Here is a 25052-nt window from a genome sequence, read left to right on the forward strand (position 1 = left end):
AGTCCCACACCATCAGTTGCCTAATGGGCACTTTGAACTGAAACATCTTTTTCAGGCACATATGAATTATAAATGCAGCATGTTCAAAACAGAACAAATTTTCTTTTCTCTTAAACTCACTCCCTTCTGAACATCAATGACATCATAGTTATCATTTATAAAGCATCTATGTGACAGACACTGTGCTAAGTGTAATATAAGTACCTCATCTGATCTTCACAACAATTCTAGGAAATAGGTACTATTATTATTATCATTATTATTTTATGGTTGAGGAAACTTAGGTAGGCAGAGTGTAGTGACTTGCCCAGGGTCACACAGTGTGAAGCCATATTTGAACTCAGGTCTTCCAACCTCCAGGTCCAGAACTCAATCCACTGAATCACCCAGAAGTCTCATTTTTATTATCATTATTCCAATCTCTCCACTTATATGATAATATTGCCTTTAACAAACTTTAAGCCTCCTTTAATGATACCAAACTTCTTCCTGAAACAAAGGCCTACCTTTATAATACCCCTTCCCTTCCAGTGGTGGAGGATGACTGTGAATCATGGAACATTACAGGTGCGAAGAAGTAAAATTAAGTATTATCCAGAAGGCAATGGAGAGACATGGTAGGTGTAAGGCTGTGACATACAACTAATAAGGAATAATGATTAAGAACTGGAGTAAAGAATATTATTAAAAAAAAAAAAGTCTCATCACATGACAAAATCAGGGGGAAATCAATGGATAATTCCTGTAGTTCAGTGATATTCTTGGATGTCAGAAGAAAGAGAGGTACAGCTCCAGCACACTAGGTGGAGTCCATTGGGTTGAATTTATAGATAATGGGACATGACATGGACAAGGGTTTCAAGGGTTGAACTGGCATGGATAAGCTGTGACCTTACATTGTTGGAAGGAATATCCACACTGATGAGATCAGAAACCCAAGAGTAATATCATTATACCCAGGAACAACATTTTTTTCCAGTTAGATTACTTTTCTGATCTTCCAGAAAATTCAACAGGAATACAGAAAACTCAAACAAAAATTCACTTTACAATAAAATTTTCTGGCATTCCTTTTTCATACTTTAAAGGTAAGAAAATCATGTAGGATATATAGCCATTTATTTTCACCTGACAGCATCAAAACTAGTGCTATGAAAGAGGTTTTAAGGAGGGTTTTATTATCTAAATTTCAAAGCAACATACTGAACATTAACAGCTGTCTTGGAAACTGTACAAAAATATTTAGAACAATAGAACATAAAACAATTTTATTTTTTGGCTAGTCAGTCATTATTTTCAAACTTAAAGTTGTCTTCGTTATGTCCCACATTTATATCAAAAAATAAATTATAGTGGGAATAGGCAATTTAGTATACACAGTCTATAAATTTGCCTATTTCAAGCATTCTAATTACAGTGTTTTATCATACTCACCCTATCAAACAGAATATTTGGAACTAAGGAATGATATTCATTATCACATCAGTGAAAGCAGAAGTGACATCTTACTGTTTTTAAAAATTGATTTAAAGAAATTTTCCATCACTGACTGCAACCATCCTTTGTAACAAAGAAATCTAGTTAAGTAAAATTTACCAACATATAGGCTGTATCTGATAACATGTGCCTTATTCTGCACCTAATCTAGCACCTCTTTGCCAAGAGAAGGTATGTTTTGTCATTAGTCCTATGAAGTCAGTGATGACATTCTTGTTTTCTATTACATTATTGCAGTCGTGTGAATTGTTCTCCTCGTTCAGCTTACTTTGTTCTTCATCCGTTCTTATACATCTTGTCAAGTTTTTCTGAATTTTCACGTTCGTAATTTCTTATGCTGGCATAATTATATTCAAATGCTATAATCTGTTATGCCACTAGTCAAGGGGAATCTGTTTTGCATCCAGTTCTTTACTCCCATAAAAAAATGCTGATATATATGTACATATTTTTGTATGTATGGGACCTTTCCCTTTGTCTTTGGCTTCCTTTGGGTGTAAGTTCAGTGGTAGTATGGCTGGATCAAAGACCACATAGTTTAGTGATTTTTCTGGCATAGTTTCATGTTTTTCAAAATGGAGAGAACAATTCACAGTACCAATATCAGTGCAATACCTCTAACATATCATTTTTGTCTTGTCAAATTGTGAATATGACAGTTGTGAAATTTCAGAGTTGTTTAAATTTCATGTACTGATAGTGAGTGATTTGGAGTATTCTTTCACGTAGCTGATAGTTTGCATTTCTTCTTTTGAAAAAATGCTTGTTCATATATTTGGACAATTTATGTATTGAAGACTCTTACTGTAAAACTAAGACTAGAAGCATTTTTGTAAATTTCTGCACTTTCAGTTTCCTGGTTTATTTGAAAAGATCATGACCATTTCAGGTAAAAATGGAGAACTAGAAAGAGCCCACTTCCTCTTTGTTAAAAGCATAGAAACTTGAGCAGTTATAGCTGAGAGACTCACTGGTTTCATTATTTTTTCAGATAAATGCATATAAGGTAAGGAGAAGCCTATATCAAACAATAAATATCAAATTCTAACTCTTTTGGAAAACATTTTAATGCTTATTTCAGAAAAATCAAATTATGTAAAGACAAAAATAAAAAATATACTCGGTATCATGTTATTACAATAAGACAATTCCTGTTTTTGCTGAATTGTGTTTTTTTTTCTTTTTTAATCTTTGATACAAAGGAAGGTTTGCTGGTGGGGGAGAAAGAGAGAGAAATCTCTGAAAATAAATGTGATGTCAAAACAAATTAAGAAAATATATCCTCTACTTTAACCAACCCCACTTCCCCCCAAACCTTCAGCTCTCTTAAACTTTCTCTGTTTACGATCTGCAACAAACTAAATGTAGGTAAGATCATAATTAAAAAGAGGGAACAGATCAGAAAACTCAGATTTTCCTGCAAAGAAAAACAGAAAAACAAATCAAGGGCTCAAAACATTTAGCTTGTTTTTTTTTTAAACCAGTTTTAATGTGAGAATTGTGAATATAAAAGACTAAAGTCTAATTTAAAGAATATTTTTATCAACTCTAAGACATTCACAACCATAAACATGCAAACCAAATAATATTTTCTTAATTTCCATTTCACTGGACTCAGAATATAGTTAAAAATAGAATGAAAATGTTAAAATGAGTATGACTGATTACAGTGAGGCCATAGATACCCTGAGCTGTCAGGAGCTTGTTGACTTTTCTGTGGAAAGAATTATGCACATTTTAATTGAACAAAACTTTATTCATTGATTTATTATTTTTTGCCTTTTTTTGGAGGGCAACTGGGGTTTAGTGACTTGCCCAAAGTCATACGGCTAGTATGGCAAGTGTCTGAGCCCGAATTTGAACTCAGGTCCTTCTGACTCCAGGGCCTGTGCCCTATTCACTGCACCACCTAGCTGCCCCTTGAACAAAATTTTTACTAATGATTTACACAGTGAGCTTGATACATAGTAGCCCTTAATAAATGCTTGTTGGGCAAGACAGGTATAATCCTCACTTAATAGATGAGGAAACTAAGCAGCTCAGATATTTGCTGAAGATCACATAGCTATAAATATCCATAGGTAGTATTTATGTAGCACTTTAAGGTTTGCAAAGTGCTTTATAATTATGTCATTTTATCCTCACAACCTCAGGATGGAGGTGTTATTAATATCCTCATTTAACAGATGAGGAAACTGAGGAAGAAAGAAATTAAATAGATTGCCCAGGCTCATACAACTATTATATATCTGAGGCTGGATTTGAACTCAGGTTTTCCTGACTCTGGGTCTATCCAATGGGTGACCTAACTATCTACAGCTAGTAAGTTTATGACTTGGGTCTTTTGACTCAAAGACTGGCTTTTTCTGATACATCCTGCTACACTACAAGGAAGTGCTCTTTACAATAAAATTATTTTATATCCCAAAGAAAGAATGCCTTGTTTATCTGGTTACAAAATATGCCCTGCAACATTTCTTCCAGTCGGTGAAATGACTATAGTGGACAGTCTCAAATCAAATCCCAGATCTAAGAACAAGCAGCTGTGGGTCACTTAATCTTTCTGAGCTTCAGTGCTCTGTGTAAAATTGAACGTGACAGTCAACAAGCATTTAGTGAATGCCTACTATGTGACAAACAAGCCCTGTGCTAGGCACTAGTGAGAAAGAGAATTATGTTTCAAAGAGTTTCTGCCCTTCCAGAGCTGATATTAAAATTTGTGTTCAATGCCTGTTACCTACCTCCACCAACAGGGTTGATGAGGGGAAAATAATTAGTTATTATTAACAGCCATTTTGTATAATAAAATGCTTGATGGTGTACCATATACACAGTATGTTGTGGGAAGAGGCTCTGGAGTCTTCATAGTTCAATCTACAAATATTTATTGGGAATTATGTACGGTACTGTGTCTGGGGCAATAAGTTATTTCTCTGCAAATGGAAAACAAAATACCCTTTAAATCCTTCATCTCTTACCATCACAAAAATTCCAATTTACACGAAAGGAAAAAAAAACCCAAGTCTCCTAGTCACACAACAAAATGAAGTGTTTTCAAAAAGATCTTGAAAATTGAGTTAGAAAGGTATGAAGTCAGATGATTGCTAGCAATATGTTAATATAAAAAAATCTAGATCAAAATCATACTGATTTGTTAGAATGGTACCTTATCAGTCATTTCGTAATTATCCACACTAATGGAAGGGTATTGTGATAGTAATGGCAATTAAAGATTCCCCTGTATTGGCTTGGTTTTCAAATTGATTGTGTTAAAACCCAGAGCTTGTTAATCCCACCTGTGGGATGAACTTGTTGAAGTGAAGAGTCCTGAACTGGGAGGAGCTGGTGACGTAGATTTGGAGAGACAAGAGAGAGGCAGAAGGACTTTTTTGGAAGCAGCACCTCGTGGAGGCAGAGAGAGAGACTAAGAGAATTGCTGGTGGCCACTTTGAATTGCCCTGGACTTTTGAGACCTGCCCCCTAAGCTGCCAAGGACTGAGGAGACATTTGCTGGTACTTTGTCTGTCTGTTTTGATGTTCTTTTGCCAGATTTGTCCACTGGTGAAAGACAGTCCTGTTGTTGAAGAAGTCCTGGAACCTGGCTTTTGGTTAAGAAGCCCTGAGACTGTCCTGCAGACAGAGAGTGAATACTGTCCACTGGTGAAGGACAGTGCTGTTGTTGCAGGGGTCTGGGAACCTTTCTGTTGGTTCAGAAGCCCTGAAGAAGGATTTTCTTGTTGTGTGTTTACAGAAATCCTGGGAGAGGGTTTTGCTAATGTTTTCAGGGGTTCTAGGACTGTTCTACAGACAGAGGATGAATTAATGAAGGGACTGACAATGTATCTTGTGGCCTTGCTAAGCCTTGTCTCCCCAGGAACTAAGATTGCTGAGAACTTGCCTGGTGTCAAGATGAAGAAAAGACCTCCATTTGGGTATTAAGTGCTGTGCTTAAACTTGATGTAACTCTGGGGTAGATTCAATTGTGATCCAGGGGTGGGGAACTTTGACCTTTTTGTGCTCTGTGATTGAACAAATGAAGGAACTTTTGACCTTATGTTTGGAAACTAATCTCCATTTGAGAAGAGGGACTTTATGGTGGACTAAATGAAGGTATAGCCTAGGGGTGGAGAAGTATTTAGACCAGGGACTTTGTAATTGATTGAATGATTGGAAGGTCCTGGGGTGGGGTAGTCCTTGGAGATTATTTAATCACATTTAGTAAATGCTGTATTTGGAATGATGTCATGTTTTGATCTTCTCTGTTCTTGGTTGGTCACTGAATAAAATGGAGAGCACCTATGCTGGTATTTTGAACCTTGGGAAGTTGCCTTTCCTTGGCATTACAGTACAGGTATATAACATAAGTAACCCAAAGCTAGTTCTACTAGTTTTAGAGTTTACCATGGAGTTTGGTGTGTGTGTGTGAATTATATTTTGCTTAGTCTGACATGAAATTAGACAACAGGGATATGCTTGGTGATGGGAGGAAGCGATTCTGATACTAAAATCTGTTATGGATTTGCATATATATATATTTGCATGTAATTTGCAATTAATATGAAGTTAGGAACACTTTAACACAATGAATGGCAAAGTCAAAATCCAAAAAGATCCTGACAGGTTATATTATCACCATTCTACATATATTATCTTAGGATAATCAATAGAACTGTGAATATTTCTTTGGCTTAAGGAAAACTATGAGAAGAAAGAAAGAGGGGACATGGTTGTTGTCTTTGAGTATTTGAAGGGTATCACCTAGAAGAACAATGGCACTTATTCTCTTTGGCCCCAGTAGGCAGAGGAGCAATTTGAGGAAATTTAAAAGGAAGTAAATTTATTCTCCATGTAAGGAAAAATTTCCTAATAATTAAAGCTATCCTAAAGTTAAATGAGATGGTAGATTCCCTATCACCACAGGTGTGGAAGGATGATTGGTATACTGCAGAAGGGATTCTGCTAAGGTATGAGTTGGATTAACTGGCCTCTGAGGATTCTTCCAACTCTTGAGATTGTGATATTCTATCAACTAAAATTTCATGAATAATCATTAATTAATTTAAATATTTGTTGACATTTATTAAATAATCTTACATAACAAATGATTTCTCTGGTTTATGTCCTTATAAATCATTCTCTATTAAAAATAACAGATGGTATACTGTATGTATAGCATGTCCGAAGACCGAAGACATTTTAATTGCTCTTATCAAAACAATTTCCCCAAAATGTCAGTTTTAGATTCTCAATCTATTTTTAATTAAAAGGACATACTGACTATACTCATTGTCTAGCACTTTCTAGTGCATAGTAGCTGATTAATGAATGCTTGCTGAATTAGGCTTACCCAATATGACAGAATGCAACAAAATGCTAAACCACAGAGTATGCTTTACATACAACAGAATCCACAAATATCCAAATCCTTCTGTTGCACAGAAATTTTGTTGTAATTCTTACTTCATAAAATTGAGCTGGTCATTGTTTGGGGATTGGAAAAATTTTTATTAATGATTTACACTTTAAGTTATCAATACTAATAAGTACCAATTTTCAAAGAGAACTCTTGGTGCTTAAAGAGCAGTTTAAATATTTAAGTCTTTAGCATCAACTCAATCTCTACTACTGAAAAGTGTGTGAGTCTATCCATGGAACCCAACCTGTGAAAACTGACTACTTTTCAATCTTCCACATTTTCGACAACCACCAATATTTAATGAGCCCCCACAGCATGTGTGAGGACTACTGCAGAAATTATTTAAAGCCGCAGACCAAAAATATCAGAAACAACCAGGAATTGAGTCATCTTGGAAAAAGGTCTCGTCCCATCCACCCAGTAACATGGCCTTACTGTACATTTAAATTCCTTAACACTCTCACAAGTGACACATTAAATCAATTTCAACAGCTGGATCAAAGGTGGCAGAAAACGTGGACAGAGCAGCGAAGAGCCGGAAAGCGTTCTTCTTTGACCCGGGCGACAGAGAGAGAAAGAACGACTGAGTTGGTCTGTGCGCACTTTTCACTTCTCAAACTTACTAGACGTTGGCAAGAATGGCAAAAAGACAGACAATCTGCTCTCCACCTTTAAAAACAAAGGATGCTCCGGGGCGACACCCCAAGGGTCCGGAGCCTGGCTCCCCGGGAAGGGGGGGTCGGGCCAGGGCTCCCCGAGGGCAGGCACCCACAGCCTCGCCCAGTCGAGGAGGAGTCCTGACAGCCTCAGTCCTTCCTGAGAAAGGAGGGGCGGAAAAAAAAAGAAAAATAAATAAATAAAAGCGGCCACCCTGACCAGGAAGTGACTCGCCCAGAAAAAGCCCCCGTCACGCCTAGCACTTGGGGAGCGGAGAGGGGTGAAAGGGAGGGCAGAAAACGGGAAAAGGGGGGAAAGAAGTGTCATATCAAGACTTGTCGCGACTTCCTCCCTCCCCCCATATTTTAAAAAGCCCACGGACAGCATTCGGCAGGGCAGATCCCCGGCCTTCGGGGGACTGCGGGTGCACGGCCGCAGGGAGGGGCAGCGGCTCGGGCCCGGCCGGGAAGAGGCGAGCGGAGGAATGGGGAACTCGGGCCCCCGAGAGGCGGCGGTGAGCCCCGGGGGAGAAGCCGGACAAGGTGCGCGTCCCGAGTGCTGCCTCTTGCCCTGCCCCGCGCAGTACGTTCTTTCTGGAGGCCCCCATCAAAGCCCCGATCCAGCCGGGCCGAACCCCCATCCTAGCGAGTCGCCAGTAAGGGGTGGCCGGAGGGGAGGGGCGGTCCGGTCCTTACCTTCTCCTCATCCGACACCCGATCCTCGAAGTCGGCCATCTTGGGCTGCTCTGGCCCAGCCCGGCAGCTCGCGCGAAGCAAGCCGGGAAGGAAGCGGGATGACCGAACCGGACGTAGGGGGTGGGGAGCCTTCCGGAAACTCCATCCGCCGCTGCGCCATGTTCGTTAAGGGCACGAAGCGGAAGAGCCCCAGAAGGCCATGTTTGTTTGGGACTGTTCCCAAGCCATTCATTTTCTCCTCGCACTAACTAGCACTGACAGGCCCTAGCCCTGCTCATAGTGGTACGGAAGCTACAAATCTTGCGTCAACCGACTGGCAGTGACTGCTCCCGATGTGCGGGGCTCATGATAACCACCCCCTCCCCCGCCCCCAGGCTAAAGCACGGCTTACTTCACAGCTCATTAGGGAACAGTGATGGGGGAGGGGAGAGTGTCAATGGAGATTCAGTGTCAGCAAAGCCCCTGCTAATAACAATTCCTCAGAATGGGGCGCGAATTCCACTCCGGTCCACATACAAAGAGGGGCACAGACGTTTCTTCCCCCCAACCCCTCCCCAAGGCCGGAAGGGAGGTCTCATCTCGTCTTCTCCCGGCTCCCTGGGGTGTCCTCATCACTGCCCGCTCTTCATTCAGGTCCGCCGCTATCCCAGGATTCCCGCCGCCGCCTCCGCCTCCTCTTTCCCGACCGTCCGCGGGATCAGCAAGATGGCGGACGGCGGCGAAGCGGCGGCTTCGGCGGCGCCCACTCCTCCCCCTCCCGATGGCCACGGCTCGTGCGCGGGCTGGGCCCAGCGCCTGCGGGCCGGGCTAGCGGGGGCCGGCGTTTCGCTGTGGGTCGTGGCCGGCCTGGGGCTGCTCTACGCTTTGAGGGCGCCCCTGAGGCTGTGTGAGAACTTGGCGGCGGGTGAGAGGCCGCGGCCGCCCCGAGGCTGGGAGCCCCGGGGGAGGGCGGGCTGGGACGGGCGGGCGAACGCGGGGCCCCTAGGTCCCGGGGCGGAAGAGGTGGGGGAAGAGGGGGGGAGGTGAAGGGGGCGCTCCCTTACTCCCTCTTCCCCCCTCCCCCGGCCTGCAGCTGATTGTCAAACGGGAGCCTGGGCTGAGCCGGCGCCGGCTCCTCCCCCTCCCTGTGCTCTGAGCGCACAGCCCTGGGCAGGCTGTTACCTAGACTTGCCGACACTCCCTCCGTGCTGGGCTGGCACGGTCCCGAGGCTGCCTCTCGGGTCCCGGCATCCTCATTTTACACGTGAGGATGCTGGGAGAGGTGAAGGGATCCCACAGCCCCCCTGCACATTGTCTGGCATCTACCGTATGCATATTGGCAGATATTGATCAGAAACCAATTCTGGGGTGTTCTTTGACTTTCTCCAACAACTAGCGTGGAACTTTGCACATGAAAGAAGCTTAATAAATACGAACTGTTCCAAAAGATCTTTGTGCAGGTTTAAACTTTAATCCGTATCAAAGCTTAAATTTAAGATTGAAAAGCTTAAAACTTTGGGGGCACCCTGTATTTATTGCATCTATAGCTAGATGGGGGAAGAGAGTGAAGTGTGGGTCACACCTGTGCTTTAAAATTTTTATTTTTTAAATAATCAGCAAAAATCTACTTTCTCTCCCTCCCCTGGTTGGGGGGTGATTTGGGGCTCAAAGGATAGATGTCACACCAGTTCTTAAAATATTTCCTAAGGGGGGTTGCCATTAGCCTGAAATGTCAGACTGGCCACACTCCCGAGCTCCTTGTGCGTGACTAAAATATTGGAATATTTAACGAAGTAGATACAAATACAATAAAACACACACAACATTACATTTTGAAACTAAGTCAATATGCAGCCCTCCGGGGTCCTTATAGTTGGATTAAGACTCCCCTCTCTGACCAAGTTAATGAATTTTGTGTTTGATAGCCACGTACTGTCGAGAAGTTCATTCAGTAGATACGTAATGAAATCCTGTTCTGTGTAAAGGTAGCTGGGTACAGTAGAAAGAGAATTTGAATATTTACTGGGTCTGAATATTTCCTGCCTCAGTGACCTTGAACACTCATTTCATTTCTTTGGCCTAATTTTTCTCATCTATATATAATGCTAAGTTTGCATCTTTTAGTGCCAAATCTTTTGATTCTTGCCTTGTAAGGAACTATTTGGAGAGGCATCAAGGTATGATGCTTAGAGAGCAGACTTCAGATTCAGGGCTAAGTGGGCTTAAGTCCTGCCTGTGAAACATATTACAAGTGTGACTCTGGACAAGTCACTGAACTGCTCAGTACCCTGAGGAACTCTCCAAGACTAAATTGTTGAGCAGCTGGTTACTAATTTTTTTTTGGTAGAAGGAATTTCCAAGCTTGATTAAATCACAGGCTTGAACCAAGGTGCTGTAGCCAATACAAATAGAAGTAAAAAGTGATCTTTGCCTTTATGGATAGGACATAGTCTGTAACAATAAAGCATAAATTGTAATACAAGATAGAATAGGAGAGTAAAATGAAAATGACAAGATATTGGTGAAGATCAAGTTTGAAATGGGCCTGGGTTGAAGTGAAGGAGGGAGGACACTTCACACTGGGAACATTAGAAACAAGACTCACAGGTGGAAAATGCAAGACAGTTTGAGGAAGAGCAAAGACTCCTTCCTGCTGTCCAAGAAGTTGTTTTCCTGAGATTCCTGTCTAGTCTTTATTATTCTTTGTTCTGAGCAGTAGTGTGTAGTTCTAGAAATAAACAGAACCACAACCAATAAATGAGTCCAGCAAACAATGTTCTGTGCTGCAGCCAGAGAATAAAATAGTCACTTGCATTAAAAGTTGAATGCATCTGGTCTTATGAATTCAATTTACTGCACTCATACACTCAGTATTTGCAGTATTTTTTGAGGACAAATTTCCCTCCCTCATTTTATTTTAACTGTCCATATTCCATTTTACATATGATATTTGACTTTTTTAATTTTTTAAAAATTTCCTTCTTAAGACTTAGAGTATTTAAGAAAAACAGTCTCCTGAAGTAAGAATCCAGGGGTGGAGAACTCTGTGGCCTTAAGGCTACATGTAGCCCTCTAGGTCCTCAAGTGCAGTCCTTTGACTGTTTGGATTCAGTTCCCCACCCCTGGATTAGTCCATTATTTAGAGCATGAGGATAGAACCAAAGTAAAAATCATCCTTTGAACTCTTTTTGTTACATTTATTATTGAGTTGTTTTGATTCTCTAACAGTAACCCAGAAAGACATTTTCAGAATCAATGGTTCCTGATTCATGCCCTCCATTTTCTAGGTCAAATTTCAGCATTTTCTTTTGAAAATATGTCTTTACCTCAGCAAAATAATTAAGGAGTGAGTTGATGTCTCTAGTAAAATCTCTGTCTGAGGAAAGTTTAGTAAGGTCTCCATTCATTTAGAAAAGTAAATATAATTGAATATGACTGAGGTTATTGGTTTTCTTCACAAAAGCAAGCACTTTACTGATTTTTAATGCTTCTTGGAATTCCACAAATTAATGACCTAAAATTCTAAGAAGATTAGATTTTCCTTCTATATAAGAAGTAATAACAAAATGGAAATTGTTGGTCTGAAGTAACCTTTTTGGAATTTGCATTTTTTTTAAAATGAGATTTACCTGAATTAAAGACTCTTATTCATATGTATATTTGTGTTTTCATCCACATTAAATATATCTCAGAACTTAATGTTTTTTCACTTGGACTTATTTTCTCATTTCAGTGACAGCATTTTTAAATTCTTTGACTCCAAAATTCTATGTGGCACTAACAGGGACATCATCTCTAATATCTGGACTAATATTTGTAAGTAGTTTGTATTTTTTTCCATTAATTTTGTGCATTTATTAGTGCAAATTTTGAAAAACAGATGATGGCAAAGTAAATTGAGAATGTATTACAATCTGAAAAAAAGCAGGAGTATAGCGTGCTTATGCTAGTGAACTCTTCTATTCTTCTTTCTCCTCTCTAGGTGGTGCTCTCCAGCTGTAGTAGAAATACTGGTGCTTGTTTAGATGTAACAGATGTTGGGAAGTAACTTTAATGTACTGACCATTGAATTAAAGTGCAAAGCTGGTCTTAAGAAATGGATTACTTTGATTCATTTCTGTGCATTATTAAGGAATCCAGGGTAAAAGCTAAGTGTGAAATATAAGCCTCAAAATGAAATTATTTGGAAGTTTTATCCATAGTAAAACATATTCTAGACAAGCATAAAATATATGTAAAAGGAATGGGTTTTTAATATGCAAAAGAAGGGAAATTTACATCAACTTTCCATGAAAACTTTAAATAAAAACATGAGTCTTATTCAGAGTTAAATCTATTTTGTTCTAATTCTAGGTATGCAAGAAATACAGCTAAATGCTATTCCTAAAACCAATGGGTTTTTAAACATGCAAAAGAGGGGAGAGTCAAGTAAAGTTTCTATGGAACTCTTATTCTACTTGTTATAAATTAGTATTCATTATATAAGACCATGTGTTTAATAATTCCTTGTATTTACATATTTTGAGCTAGGTTATGAAAAAATATAATAACGTATTATATTATACACATTATACATACATATATTATATTATATATAGTAATTACCAGTATAGTAATTAAAAAACAGGAGTCAATATTTTATAATGTAGTTGTTGCAGAAAAAATTATTGGTAGGTCATTGGTGAAGAACAGTTTGTTTTTCCTGACTTTGAAGCAATCATATTTTAACTTTCATATCTCATGAACAATTTTTGCTTGTGAAATATTCTCTGTTTTTGGTTTTTTGGAGGGCAGTTGGGGTTAAGTGACTTGCCCAAGGCCACTCTGCTAGTTAAATGTTAAGTGTCTGAGGCCAGAGTTGAAGTCAGGTCCTCCTGACTCCAGGGCCGGTGCTCTATTCACTGCGCTACCTAGCCGCCCCAATATTCTCTGTTTCAAAGAAGTTTCTTCCTACTTCTTAGGAAGACACTAAACTGGGACCACAGTTAGTGATAATTAATTCCCTGTTGTCTCAGTAGGAATAGAAGTAGAATTAAGCCATTTCAGGTCAAGCATGAAACAGCTGTAGTATGGTAGAAGAAAGGGAGCCAAGCCAAGTTCTAGCTCTATACACAGTCTTGCTGCTGGTAGTTTATCAAGTAATAGAAGAGTTGAGACATATAGACAAATAATTGTGTTACAAGATGTAATAAAAAAAGATCCTGATAAAATGCTTTAAGAAATTTAACTAGGAAAAGATCATTTTGGGCCTGGGAGAAGGAATCCAGAAAGGCTTCATGGGGAGGTGACACCAGAACTGGGCTTTGAAAGAAGAGAAGGATTTTAAACAGGTGAATAAGATGAAAGAATGTATTCCAGGCATGGGGGAAGATAGAAGCAAAGGCCTGAATTAATGTACTGATGCAAAGAAAACACTATGAAGTTGGGGAATAGCTCAGAGTTCTATTTGGTTGGAACATGAATCTGTGGAACAGACTGAAGCTAGATTGTGGAAGACCTTAAATGTTAGGCTAAAAAGTTTGAATTTTTTTTTTCTAAGCACTGGGAAGCCACTGGATATTTTTAGGCAGCAGTGTTTTGGACAGCTGACTTACACATTAGGATGATTATTTTGACAGCTATGTGAAAAAATGAAATGTAGGAGAAAACTGGGAGACCATTTAGAAGATTATTTTAGTATTCTATGTAAAAGATGACTAGGGCTTGAACTTGAATGGTAATCAGATTAATAGAGATGAAGGGATGGATATGGGGATGTTTTAGATGTAGAATTGATAGTACTTGCAAGTATTTGGATGTAAGCGGTGAGCAAGAAAGAATAGTCAAAGATGACACCAAGTTTTCAGTCTGGGATATCAGGATGATGGGAAGTTGTATTTATTTATATGAATTTGTAGTATGCTGGAAAATGATAGAGTTTGTCTGACATTTTTCATAATGCCTACTACAGCAAAAAAAAATTCCTTAAGTTTTGAAAGATTTTGTTTTTTTCAGACATCTATCTACTTCATAACATTTGTGGTTATATCAAAAATTTAAGAAATGGTTGTGATTTTGGTTGTGGGTAGGCCTAATTTTTTAAATAAATGAAAACGTGACATTTAGCAGAAGAGAGTCTTTTCAGTTGCTTGTTTGAAAGAAATATACATAAATGAGAGCCTTTTGTAGTTAAATTTCTGCAGTTAAGATGTGGAAAACTGATAATTTAAAATGTGAATATAGGGAATCTGTGGTAGGATAGCAAAAGAGTTCATAGACTATTGACCTTGGATTTAAGAAGACCTGGCTCTGACATTGATTAGCTGTGTGACCCTGATTAAGGTATTTTAACCTGTGTGTGCCTCAGACAGGATGTATCTTCTAAGTTATAGATCAACTGCCATTTCAGTAGTGAAGGGAGTTCCCACACTTGGAGTACCATATGATAAAAAAAAATCATGGATCCTTCTAACGTTCATATGTATATAGAACCATAGATTTAGAACTGGAAAACACCTGAGAAGGCATCGAGTCCATCTTCCTTTTGTAGTTGAGGACTGAAGCCAAGAAAGTTGTCTTGCCAGAGGTCATGAAGTGGAATTGGGATTTAAATCTAGGAGCTCTGACTTTGAACTTTCTGATACAGAGTGTGTGTGTGTGTGTGTGTGTGTGTGTGTGTGTGTGTGTGTGTGTGTGTGAGTGAGAGAGTGAGATTTTATAAAATTAGTTTGGTCATTTTCAGAATAAAGGGCATTTTAATGTTGGAGTATAAAGCATTGTGATGACTTACATGTAGCTTTTTTCTTTGAAGTTATTTGTTGCTTTTGTTATCCTATAAAAATAGGAAAGTTGCGACTACTGTGTTTTATAAATGTGTTCAATGTGGAACTTTAACTCTTTTGAATTCATACTTTAAAAAAATAATTCAGCTGTTTCAACATTATTTCATTCTTAGTCTTAATCTTGATATACTACTAATAGTGCAATATAGGTGTTAGATTATTTAAAAGTTAAATTTTGAGGGACAAAATAAATACTACTCCTACTTTTATTGTTTTTGAAGTTTTCCTAGATTAAGTATTTTCTGGGTTAATTTGAACTTGTCTAAAACCTGATGTTAACTCTTACAGCAAAGGAGATGTTCCTTTGTATAGTATATTTTATTGGAAGATGCTGTATTTGGTTTTGTTTTTAAAACAAGAACTGGTTTAAAATACTGACTTAAATTGGAACAACTAAAGGCCAATTTGACTTTTTGTGTGCATTGTGACCATATCTGTCTTAAGTACTATTTTCTGTTTGTTACAGATATTTGAATGGTGGTACTTCCGGAAATATGGCACGTCATTTATTGAGCAAGTATCTATAAGCCATTTGCGGCCACTTATTGGAGGGATAGAGAACAATGTTCCAGAGCCAGGTTCTCCTTCTGGTAGCAGGGAAACTGATACCAATAGGCAGAATTTGTCAGGTGACTAATATGTCTAATCTTGCTTTTTTTTTTTTTTTAAAGCAATTGGGGTTAAGTAACTTGCTCAAGGTTACACGGCCAGTTATTTCTGGGTGTGGTGCTAAGTATCTGAGCCCAGATTTGATCCCTAGGTCATCCCGACTCTGGGGCCTGTGCTCTTACTCACTGAGCCACCTGGCTGCCCCTAATCTCACTTTTTTTAAAGTACTAAATAGGCAAGTGTCTTTTTTTCTCACTTTCTTTAGTTTTTATCCTTTTAGTTAAATTTTATTTTATTTTTTAATAAAGATCAGTCTTCTCTCCCTCCCACTTGCCTTTTTCCCACCTTGAGGAAGCAAGTAAAACAAAACCCCTGTTACAAGTATGTATAGTTAAGTAGAACAAAATTTCTGATTGGTCATGTTTGAACAAAATGTCTCAATCTGCACTGAGTTGCTCACCTCTCTGTCAGGAGGTGGGCAGCATATTTCATCATGAGGCCTCAGGATTTGTGGTTGGTCAGTGTGTTGATCACAGCTCCCAAGATTTCTTTTTACACACACACACACACACACACACACACCCACTCACACATACGTATATACATATATTTGTATTTATACGTATGCACACATATTAACATATATGTATGTGTGTATATGTATATATTCACACAAACATATGTATATGTGTGTATAGTTTTGCTTATTTTAATCTGCTAACATCCTTTTTACCCTCCTTTGCCAAGCTCTTCTTTCCCCCCATTGCAAATATAAGAAAACCAAAGCCCATTATGCATACGTGTATAGTCAAAACAAATTTCCACATTGATCACATCCTGGAAAATATTGTCTCATTCTGCACTCATTCTACACTCTTTCAAGAAGTGGGTAGCATTTGTCATCATTAGTCCTATGGAATCCCAGTTGATAATTAATGAGGTTAGTGATTAGAGTTGAGCACAATAGTATTTCATCACATTTATATACCATAACTTGTTCATTCTCCAGTGGACAAGGACCCTCTCTCATTCCTTGTCACATCAAAAAGAACTATAATACATTTTTGTACATCCTTAGAATTGGTTTTGCTTAGGACTAATCCCTCCCTAAGTCTACCTTCCCTCTGATTTCTGCTCCCTCTTCTCCCTCTTCTCTTTGATTTCACCTCTGAGTGAAAGGTGTTTCTGTACCCAGCTGTGTGGATTCTTTCTCCTTTTGTTCACTTCAGATGAGAGTGAGGCTCCAGTGTCTACTTTGTTTCTGTCCCCTCTGCATGTTTGTATAGATATCTCTTTGGGGTTATGTGGTGTTCCAGGCGGACTAGCACCTCTGGTGTGAGGGCTGCTCATCCACCTTTGGTATCCACCTGCAGTTCCAAGAAGCTGTAGCATACTCAGTGCCCACTCCCCAATCCTTCTCAGCTGACAGGCTAAACCAGGCTGAAAGTTACCTATGGGCCTCCAACCTGTTGGTGAGTTAGGGCGGTATCTACCCAAGCAGGAGAAAACTTCCCTCCTGTGGAATGGGTGGATGAGAACAGTTTGTACCAGGGGCCATGAAGGTGGCGGAAGCAGGCACTATGGAGAGCTTAGAGCCTGGTCAGGCATTGAAGATGCCAAGGGCATCCACTGTATCCCAGTCCATTGCCAATCACCTTGACTTTTGTCTTGCCGCTGGGCTTTGATGACTTTAGAAGAGAGAGTGAGACTGATGACGGTGTGTGCAACCCTGTCTCACTAAATCCAAGTAATGCACATGTCAAGTCATCACCTGTGATATCATTGATCCTCTTTGAAAATGAAGGACAAACAACAACTTCTGCACTCCAATTATGTGAGATAATTTTCTCTCCCCCGCCCCCACCCCAGGATACACCCTTCTTCTCTTTTCTCTCTTAGGATCATCAGGACATACCAGAATCACTCCTAGGCCTTGCCTCATTGAATTTCCTGAAGGGGAAACATGTATCATCTCCCCATGCTTAAATGTTAGCAGTTTATCCTTGTTTAGTCCTTTATCGTTGTTCATTCATGTTTACCTTTTTATGTTTTGTTTCACTTCTGTGTTTGTACTTCAGAGTTTCTCTGCAGCTCTAGTCTTTTATTCAGTAATGTTTGGAAGTCCTCAGTTTCATTAAAGGCCCATTTTTTCCCCTGTAGCATTATATTCAGTTTTGATGGGTAAGTTATTCTTGACTATAAGCTCATATACTTTGCCTTCTGGAATATTGCATTCTCTCTGCTCTCTGCTCCTTTATAGAGGTGACTGCTAAATTGTGTGTGGTCCTGATTTGGGCTCCTATGTACTTGAATTCTTACTTTCTGATTGCTTGCAGTGTGTTTTTTTTCTTTTACCTGGAAGCTCTGAATTTCAGTTATGATGTACTTGAGAGTTTTCTTTTTATGGTTTCTTTTTTTCAGGAGGTGACTGGTGGATTCTTTCTGTTTTCATTTTACCCTCTGGTTCTAAGATATATGGACAATTTTCTTTCATAGCTTCTTGAAAGATGCTGTTTGGGTTCTTTTTTGGTTATCACATTCAAAGTCCAGTGATTCTTCATTTTTTTCTCCTGGATCTGTTTTCCAAGTCATTTATTTTTGATATGAAATATCTTAGGTTTTTTTTTCCATTTTTTCAACTTTTTTTGTTTTAATATTTCCTATTGGCTCATGGTGTCATTGGCTTTATTTGGTTCATTCTAATTTTCAGGGAGTTTGTTGCTTGGGCAAGGTTTTGTACTTTTTCTGCCAAGTTGTTAATCCTTCTATTTCTTTCTCCCATAACTCTCATTTCTTTTCTAGTTTTTTCTTCAGTCACTCTTCATTTTATTTATAAAAACATTTTAAACTAACGTTTAAACTCTCAATTCATGGAATTTTAGTTGAGTTTGTGCCTAAGCTATATTTTTTTCTGAGGCATGCTTATAGGTGTTTTGAAGTCATTCTCTTCTGTGCTTATGTCTTGGACATCCTGTCACCATAATAGTTCATTATGGTAAGGTTTTTATTTACCCATTCTTCCAGCCTCTGTCCTGACTTTGGCTGAGATTCTAGGGCTGGGCTCTGTGGCACTCCTGGAGGGAAGATCTAGGTTGTTCCTGTTGTTACTTTCTTAGGGAGTGTTGTGTTATCCTAGGATATCAGGGACACATTTAGCACCTTTTCCCTAAGTGGTCTAATCAGGGCCAAGTGTGATGGCTGCCCCCTGGCCTGAGTCTGTGTAGGAGTAGGTGTTGCTGGACTTGGCCTCCCTCTGCCAGCTGGAAAGCTCCGTTGACTCAGAGAGACTGAATGGTAAGCTCCCCTTTGGTTTGGAATTCCCTCCTTGGTTATTCTTCTGCAGGCTGGGCTTTATGGAGGTGAGACCCTGCTTTGCTCCTGAGGTCTGAGCCATAACTGTTGCTACTGACTTGAACTTCTTTTTTTCTCCATGCACTGCCCATTTATTCTGTCACTAGATATAGATGATTTGGGGATTATTGGTTTTACTGCTTTCTTTCTATTCCACAAAGATAATTTAATTCTATTGTAATAATGCTCCAAAAGACTTGTGACTTAATTGTTATGGGTACTCTTCCCATTAGTGTAGACCCCAATTTCCCCAGTCACACGTTAGTGGACGTTTTCTGAGTTGCCATATCTAAGGAATTCATACCCATTGGTCAGTCTTATGGCAATGAGCTTTTCTGAACTTAGATTGGACTTTAAACAACAGGCCATCATCTATACTTGAAATATTTCTAGCTGGGTCAGTCCTGTAAGAACTTGAACACTACTGGCATAGCCTTTTAGAACTCAGGGATGCCACTATACCACAATTAAGCACCAGAATAGAACCTTTTTTTTTCTGTTGTTTCTGGCATGTTTGACTCTTTGTGACCCCATTTTCTTGATCAAGATACTGGAGTGGTTTCTCATTTCCTTCTTCAACTCATTTTATAAATGAGGAACTGAGGCAAACAGGATTAAGTGACTTCCCCAAGGTCACACAGCTAATAAATGTCTGGGGCCAGATTTGAACTCATGAAGATGAGTCTTCCTGATTCCAAGCCCAATGCTCTAACCACTGGGTCACCTAGTTTCTCAAGCAGAATATTAGTGGAAGATTTAAAAAAATTAGCAAACTATTTTGAAAGATTGTTAATTTTGACCCATCTTGCTTAAAAAAAATCAACTGCTCGAGTCAGATAATTTGGTTTAAAACAACAATAACAAATATAAAATGGAAATCAAGGCAAATAGTCTTTCAGAAGTACAGGAAGGGATGGTAGCAATTTCATATCTTAGAGGCTGAACATTCCATGGATATTCAGAAAGAGGGAAGAAAAATTATTGCCTAATGCAGTTGGGTAGTAGAACCTATATTTTTTGCCATTTGTCCACAAAGAAAACATGAATTATTTTCACAATAACTATAATTACTATGGAAACTTTTCTATGCCATGTCCCAGCTAATATTTATGATAGTAATCTTCCTAAAGTAACATACTTAATGTTATTCCATAATTTGAAAACTTTAAATGGTTTTCATTGCCTACTCAATAACGTCTAAACCTCTGGAATAAGAAACATTTAGAAAGGGATCCCTGTATGAACTTAGACCACAAATTAACATATCTGTGTTTTATTGCATTATTTATTTTCTTAAACATTTCCCAATTATATTTTAACCTGATTCTAGCACTAGTAAGTTTTGCAGGCTGTTTGAGAGTTTGCAGGTGGTCTGATAAATTGCTTAACCTGCTATTCAAGGCTATTCCAGAGCTGACCTGACTTTCCAGCCTAACTTCTTGTTGATTATTATTTGTTTCTAGCCATATTGGTTTATTTCAGCACATGCCCTACATTTTCCCTTTCTTTGCCTTTGTTCATAAATATCTACCCCCTTCAAGTTCTTACTCAGCCTTCAAGGTTCAACTGAAATAATACTCCCTCCTTTGAACTTTTTCCTGTTTTCTGCTAATAAGAAGTTAGCTCTCCTTCGCTGAACTTCTTGAATATTTTACTTGTTGCTTCATAGTTTAGGTATCTGTTTTCTTGTCTTATCTCTTCTATGAGAGTGTAAGGTCTTTAAAAAAAGGGACCAAATTTTAATCATCTTTGTTTTCTCCACAGCACCCAGCACAGTAGAAAGTACTTAGGAAATATATGGTGAATGAATGAATTAATGGTCTCCCTTGTGTCCAAGTATTATTTCTTTCATTGTCATATATAGTTCTTCTTTAAGAAATATTTCACTATGTTTTTGTTTTACTTTTCTAGAATGCAAGGTATGGCGAAACCCTTTAAATCTTTTCAGAGGAGCTGAATATAGAAGGTATTTTAATTTAATTTTAAGCAAATTAGTAGTAATGATGTTTATTTCTTGTTGGAAAATTCTATGGAAACGTCACATATTTTGTGAATATTAAAGCTACCATTCTTCTGTGAAATAGGTTAGCAGTTGTACCCCATTTACGGGTGGGAAAAACTAGAGTATTTTGAGGCAGTGTGATTTGCCTAAAGTTTAGCATTATTATTACTGTTTCCTTCAGTTGAGTTAACATTTTTTAAGTACCTGCTATGTACAAAGTCCTGTGTTAGGAACCAAGAGTACAGAGACAAAAGTCCTACCCTTGAGGGGCTTATATTCTGCACAAATCCAATAAACATTTTTACTTCAATAATTCAGTAATAATTCCTTCAAAACAAATATTTCTTGATATACAATTTAAGAAATAGATATTTTGACTCTCAGTATTTACAGAAAGTGATCAGAAGTAATCAGAATAAAAGAACATTTTATGGGTCAGCATATTTCCCAATAAAACACTGAACTTCAGAATGGAGCCGGGGAGGAGTTTGCTCAGGTATTTCACTTTGAATATAAATTTTTTATTATAGGACTCCACTTGGTCTTAATTTAGTATGCTTTTCCTGGTTTTTGGTGTATATGTGCATGCGTGTGTTTTTACGTATACTACTTTGACTACTTCTTTCCTAATAATACTGGACATTTTTACACTACATAGAAAATATCTATTTTTAGTTTGCTATCTGGCTATATTACTCTTTAGTTTTGGTCAGTATTGTATTTTATTTTACCATTTCAAGATGGAGAACTGCCATCGTTCACTTTGAGACAAATTGAAATATTTTCTTAGGCAGTGATAACAACACTTTCATAAATCTCTTGAAAACTTGGGGAATAGTTCTTTGAGGTGTTTTTCGTTTTCTTAAGAGCTTTGATAAGGGAAGAAAGACCTAAGTTAGTTGTGATTGGTGTCAGTAGTCAATAAACACTTATTAAGGGAGGGATGGAGCCAAGATGGCGGTATAGAAGCAGGAAAACTCCGTATGCCCCCTCCATAACCACATCAAATACCTATAAAAAATGACTCTAAACAAACTCTAAAAAAAACTCTAAACAAATCCGGCAGGCCAACAGGAAGGGTCCATCCCAGCATGCTGGGAACAGAGCCCAGCCCCTAGTAAGTCCACTGTTTTAACCTCAGGGCAGCCACGACCAGCTCCAGCTGGACGGACTTCGGGAGAGTGGATCACCAGCAACTGTGGTGGTTTCCAGAATTATCAACCCATAAATGCCAAAGACAAGTGAGAGTTTAGTGTGGACTTTGTGGGAACAGGGGGTCCGAGAACGCGGCCTGGCCTCTGCCCCAGGAGGGAGAAGAGGCTGAGGTGCAGCGGCCACTGCTGTGTGGCTGCTTCAGAACTCCTGGCCTGCAGATTGTAGGGAGACCAAGTGTCAAGTCTGAGGGGTAATTGCCCTTGCTTTAACCTGCTTGGATCTGGACTGTGGTCCAGGTTGAAGGTCCTGGGGTATGTGACCAGTGTGCCAGAGTTTGTGGGGGCTTCAGAGACAGCACCCTCCTAGCTCCAGCAGCTGCAAAAACCCCAGTGATTTGGGACAAAGCTCTCCTCTCTGGAAGCAGAGTTCTACTGTGGCAAAAAGCTCAAAAGTCAAGTATTTGAGTGGCAACATGAGCAAGCAAAGGAAGCAGAGCAAGCACAGCAATCCAACTTTAGATTCCTATTTTGAGGACAAAAAGGATCAAAGCATGGAACGGAAGGAAGACAACAAAGTCAGAACTCCTGCACCAAAAGCTTCCAAGAAAAATATGAACTGAGTACAGGCCAGAGAGGAGCTTAAGAAGGATTTTGAAAACCAAATAAGAAAAGTGGAGGAAAAATTGGGAAGAGAAATGAGAATGATGCAAGAAAATCATGAAAAGAGAGTCAACAACCTGACTGAAGAAAATAATACCTTAAAAAATAGACTAACTCAATTGGCAAAAGAGGCTCAAAAAGCCAATGAGAAGAAGAATGCCTTAAAAAGCTGAATTTGCCAGATGGAAAAAGAATCTCAAAAGCTTAATGAAAAGAATAATTCCTTCAGAATTAGATTGGAGCAAATGGAAGCTAGTGACTTTATAAGAAATCAAGATACTATTAAACAGATCCAAACAAATGAAGAAATAGAAGGCAATGTGAAATATCTCATTGGAAAAAGCCACTGATCTGGAAAATAGATCCAGGAGAGAGAGTTTAAAAATTATTGGACTACCTGAAAGCCATGGTCAAAAAAACAACCTAGAAATCATCCTTCAAGAAATTCTCAAGGAAAATTTCCCTGATATTTTAGAGCCAGAGGGCAAAGTAGAGGTTGAAATAATCTACCAATCACCTCCTGAAAAAGATTCCCAAAAGAAAACTCCCAGGAATATCATAGCCAGGTTCCGGCATTCCCAGATCAAGGAGAAAATATTACAAACAGCCAAGAAGAAACAATTTGAATATTGTGGAAATACAATCAGGATAACACAGGATCTAGCAGCTTCTACATTGAGGGATCGAATATGGTATTCCAGAGGTCAAAGGAGCTGGGATTAAAACCAGGAATCACCTACCCAGCAAGACTGAGTTATCATGTTTCAGGGGAAAATATGGTCATTCAGTGAAATAGAGAACTTTCAAGCATTCTTGATGAAAAAATCAGAGCTGAATAGAAAATTTGACATTCAGATACAAGAAGCAAGAGAAGCATGAGAAGGTAAACAGGGAAAAGAAATCATGAACTTATCAAAGTCGAACTATTTATATTCCTACATGGAAAAATGATAATTATAACTTATGAAGCTTTTCTCAGTATGAAAATAGTTGAAGGGAATATAAATGTGTATATATATATATGTATATGTACACACATATATATGTCTATATAGGAGAGTATATGGGCATATGAATACATATGTGAGTGTGTATATATATGTGTACAGGACAGAGGGCACAAGACCAATTGAATAGGAAGGGATGATATTCAAAGGGTGAAATTGAGAAATGAGAGAGGAATATAATGAGAGGAGGTGGGGAGAGACAGAATGGGGTGAATTGTCTCATATAGAAGAGGCAAGGGAAAGCTGTAGCAATGGAAGGAAGGAGCAGGAAGGCAAAAGGGAATGAGTCAGCCTTACTCTCATTGAATTTGTCTTAGGGAGGGAATGACATACACACTAAATAGGGTATCTCGCCCTACGGGAGAGTAGGGGGGAGGGGGATGACGGGGGGGGTGATGAAGGGGGGGGTGGGTTGTGGGGGGCGGGAGGTTGGAAGCACACACTTTGAAGAGGAACAGGGTCAGAGTGGAGAGTGGAACAAGTGGGGGTTGGGATGGTACGGAGGGAAGGATAGTCGGTCTTTCACGATGTATCCACTGTGGAAATGTTTTGTGTAGTTACACATGTACAACCTATATTGAATTGCTTATCTTCCCAGTAAGGGTGGGTGATGAGGGAGGAAGGGAAAGAGTCTGGAATTCAAAGTTTTAAAATAAAATGTTTAAAAAATATATTATTATTGTATATTTTTTAAATGCAACTGGGAAATAAGATATACAGGCACTGGGATATAGAGATCCATCTTGCCCTACTGGGAAGTTGGAAGGGGAATGAGGGAGGATATAGGAGAGAGCAGATTGGGGGAAGGGGTATACAGTGGAACCACTGTTTTGGGGTGGTGGGTAGGGGAAAGACGGGGAGAAAATTTGTAACTCAAAATCATGTGGAAATGAATGATGTAAACTAAAAATAAAACTTAATTAAAAAATAAAAATAAATACTTATTAAGAGCCTATAATGTGATAGGCACTGTGGTAAAATAGTAATTCAGACTTCTATAGTACTTTAAAATTTACAAAAATACTTTCCTTAGAACAGCCTTTTGACTTAGGTAGTATAGATGTTATTTATTCTCATTTTATAGATAGGCTCAGAGAGCTTATACAACTTTGCTAGGATGACATAGTGAGTGTCAGAGCTGGTATTCAAACATGGAGCTTCTGACATCATGTCCAGCATTTTTTTTTTCCACTCTGCCCTTCTG

At 38.9% G+C, this 25052-nt stretch overlaps 2 protein-coding genes across 5 annotated transcripts in view; one reads left to right on the forward strand and one right to left on the reverse strand.

The window, feature by feature from the left end:
• The window catches only part of CAPZA1 (capping actin protein of muscle Z-line subunit alpha 1), a 43401-nt gene extending 34961 nt beyond the window's left edge, over window positions 1–8440 (reverse strand). The window contains 2 exon segments of the mRNA XM_069090362.1: window positions 8266–8383; window positions 8385–8440. Of these exon segments, the coding sequence (XP_068946463.1) occupies window positions 8266–8383; window positions 8385–8425 (159 nt within the window). The 5' untranslated portion in view covers window positions 8426–8440.
• Window positions 8441–8464: 24 nt separating this feature from the next.
• Window positions 8465–25052, forward strand: part of ST7L (suppression of tumorigenicity 7 like) — a 59818-nt gene continuing 43230 nt past the window's right edge. For all 4 annotated transcript variants that reach the window (XM_069090357.1, XM_069090360.1, XM_069090358.1 and 1 more), the window contains exons 1-4: window positions 8465–9169; window positions 11978–12060; window positions 15532–15694; window positions 20937–20991. In XM_069090357.1, coding sequence (XP_068946458.1) covers window positions 8611–9169; window positions 11978–12060; window positions 15532–15694; window positions 20937–20991 — 860 coding nt within the window. In that variant the 5' untranslated portion in view covers window positions 8465–8610. The remainder of the gene's footprint in view (window positions 9170–11977; window positions 12061–15531; window positions 15695–20936; window positions 20992–25052) is intronic.

The sequence above is a fragment of the Petaurus breviceps genome, unplaced genomic scaffold, assembly GCF_028583685.1.
Source record: "Petaurus breviceps papuanus isolate PSGF00001 unplaced genomic scaffold, PetGlider_PUasm1.0 186, whole genome shotgun sequence".
Lineage (NCBI taxonomy): Eukaryota > Metazoa > Chordata > Mammalia > Diprotodontia > Petauridae > Petaurus > Petaurus breviceps.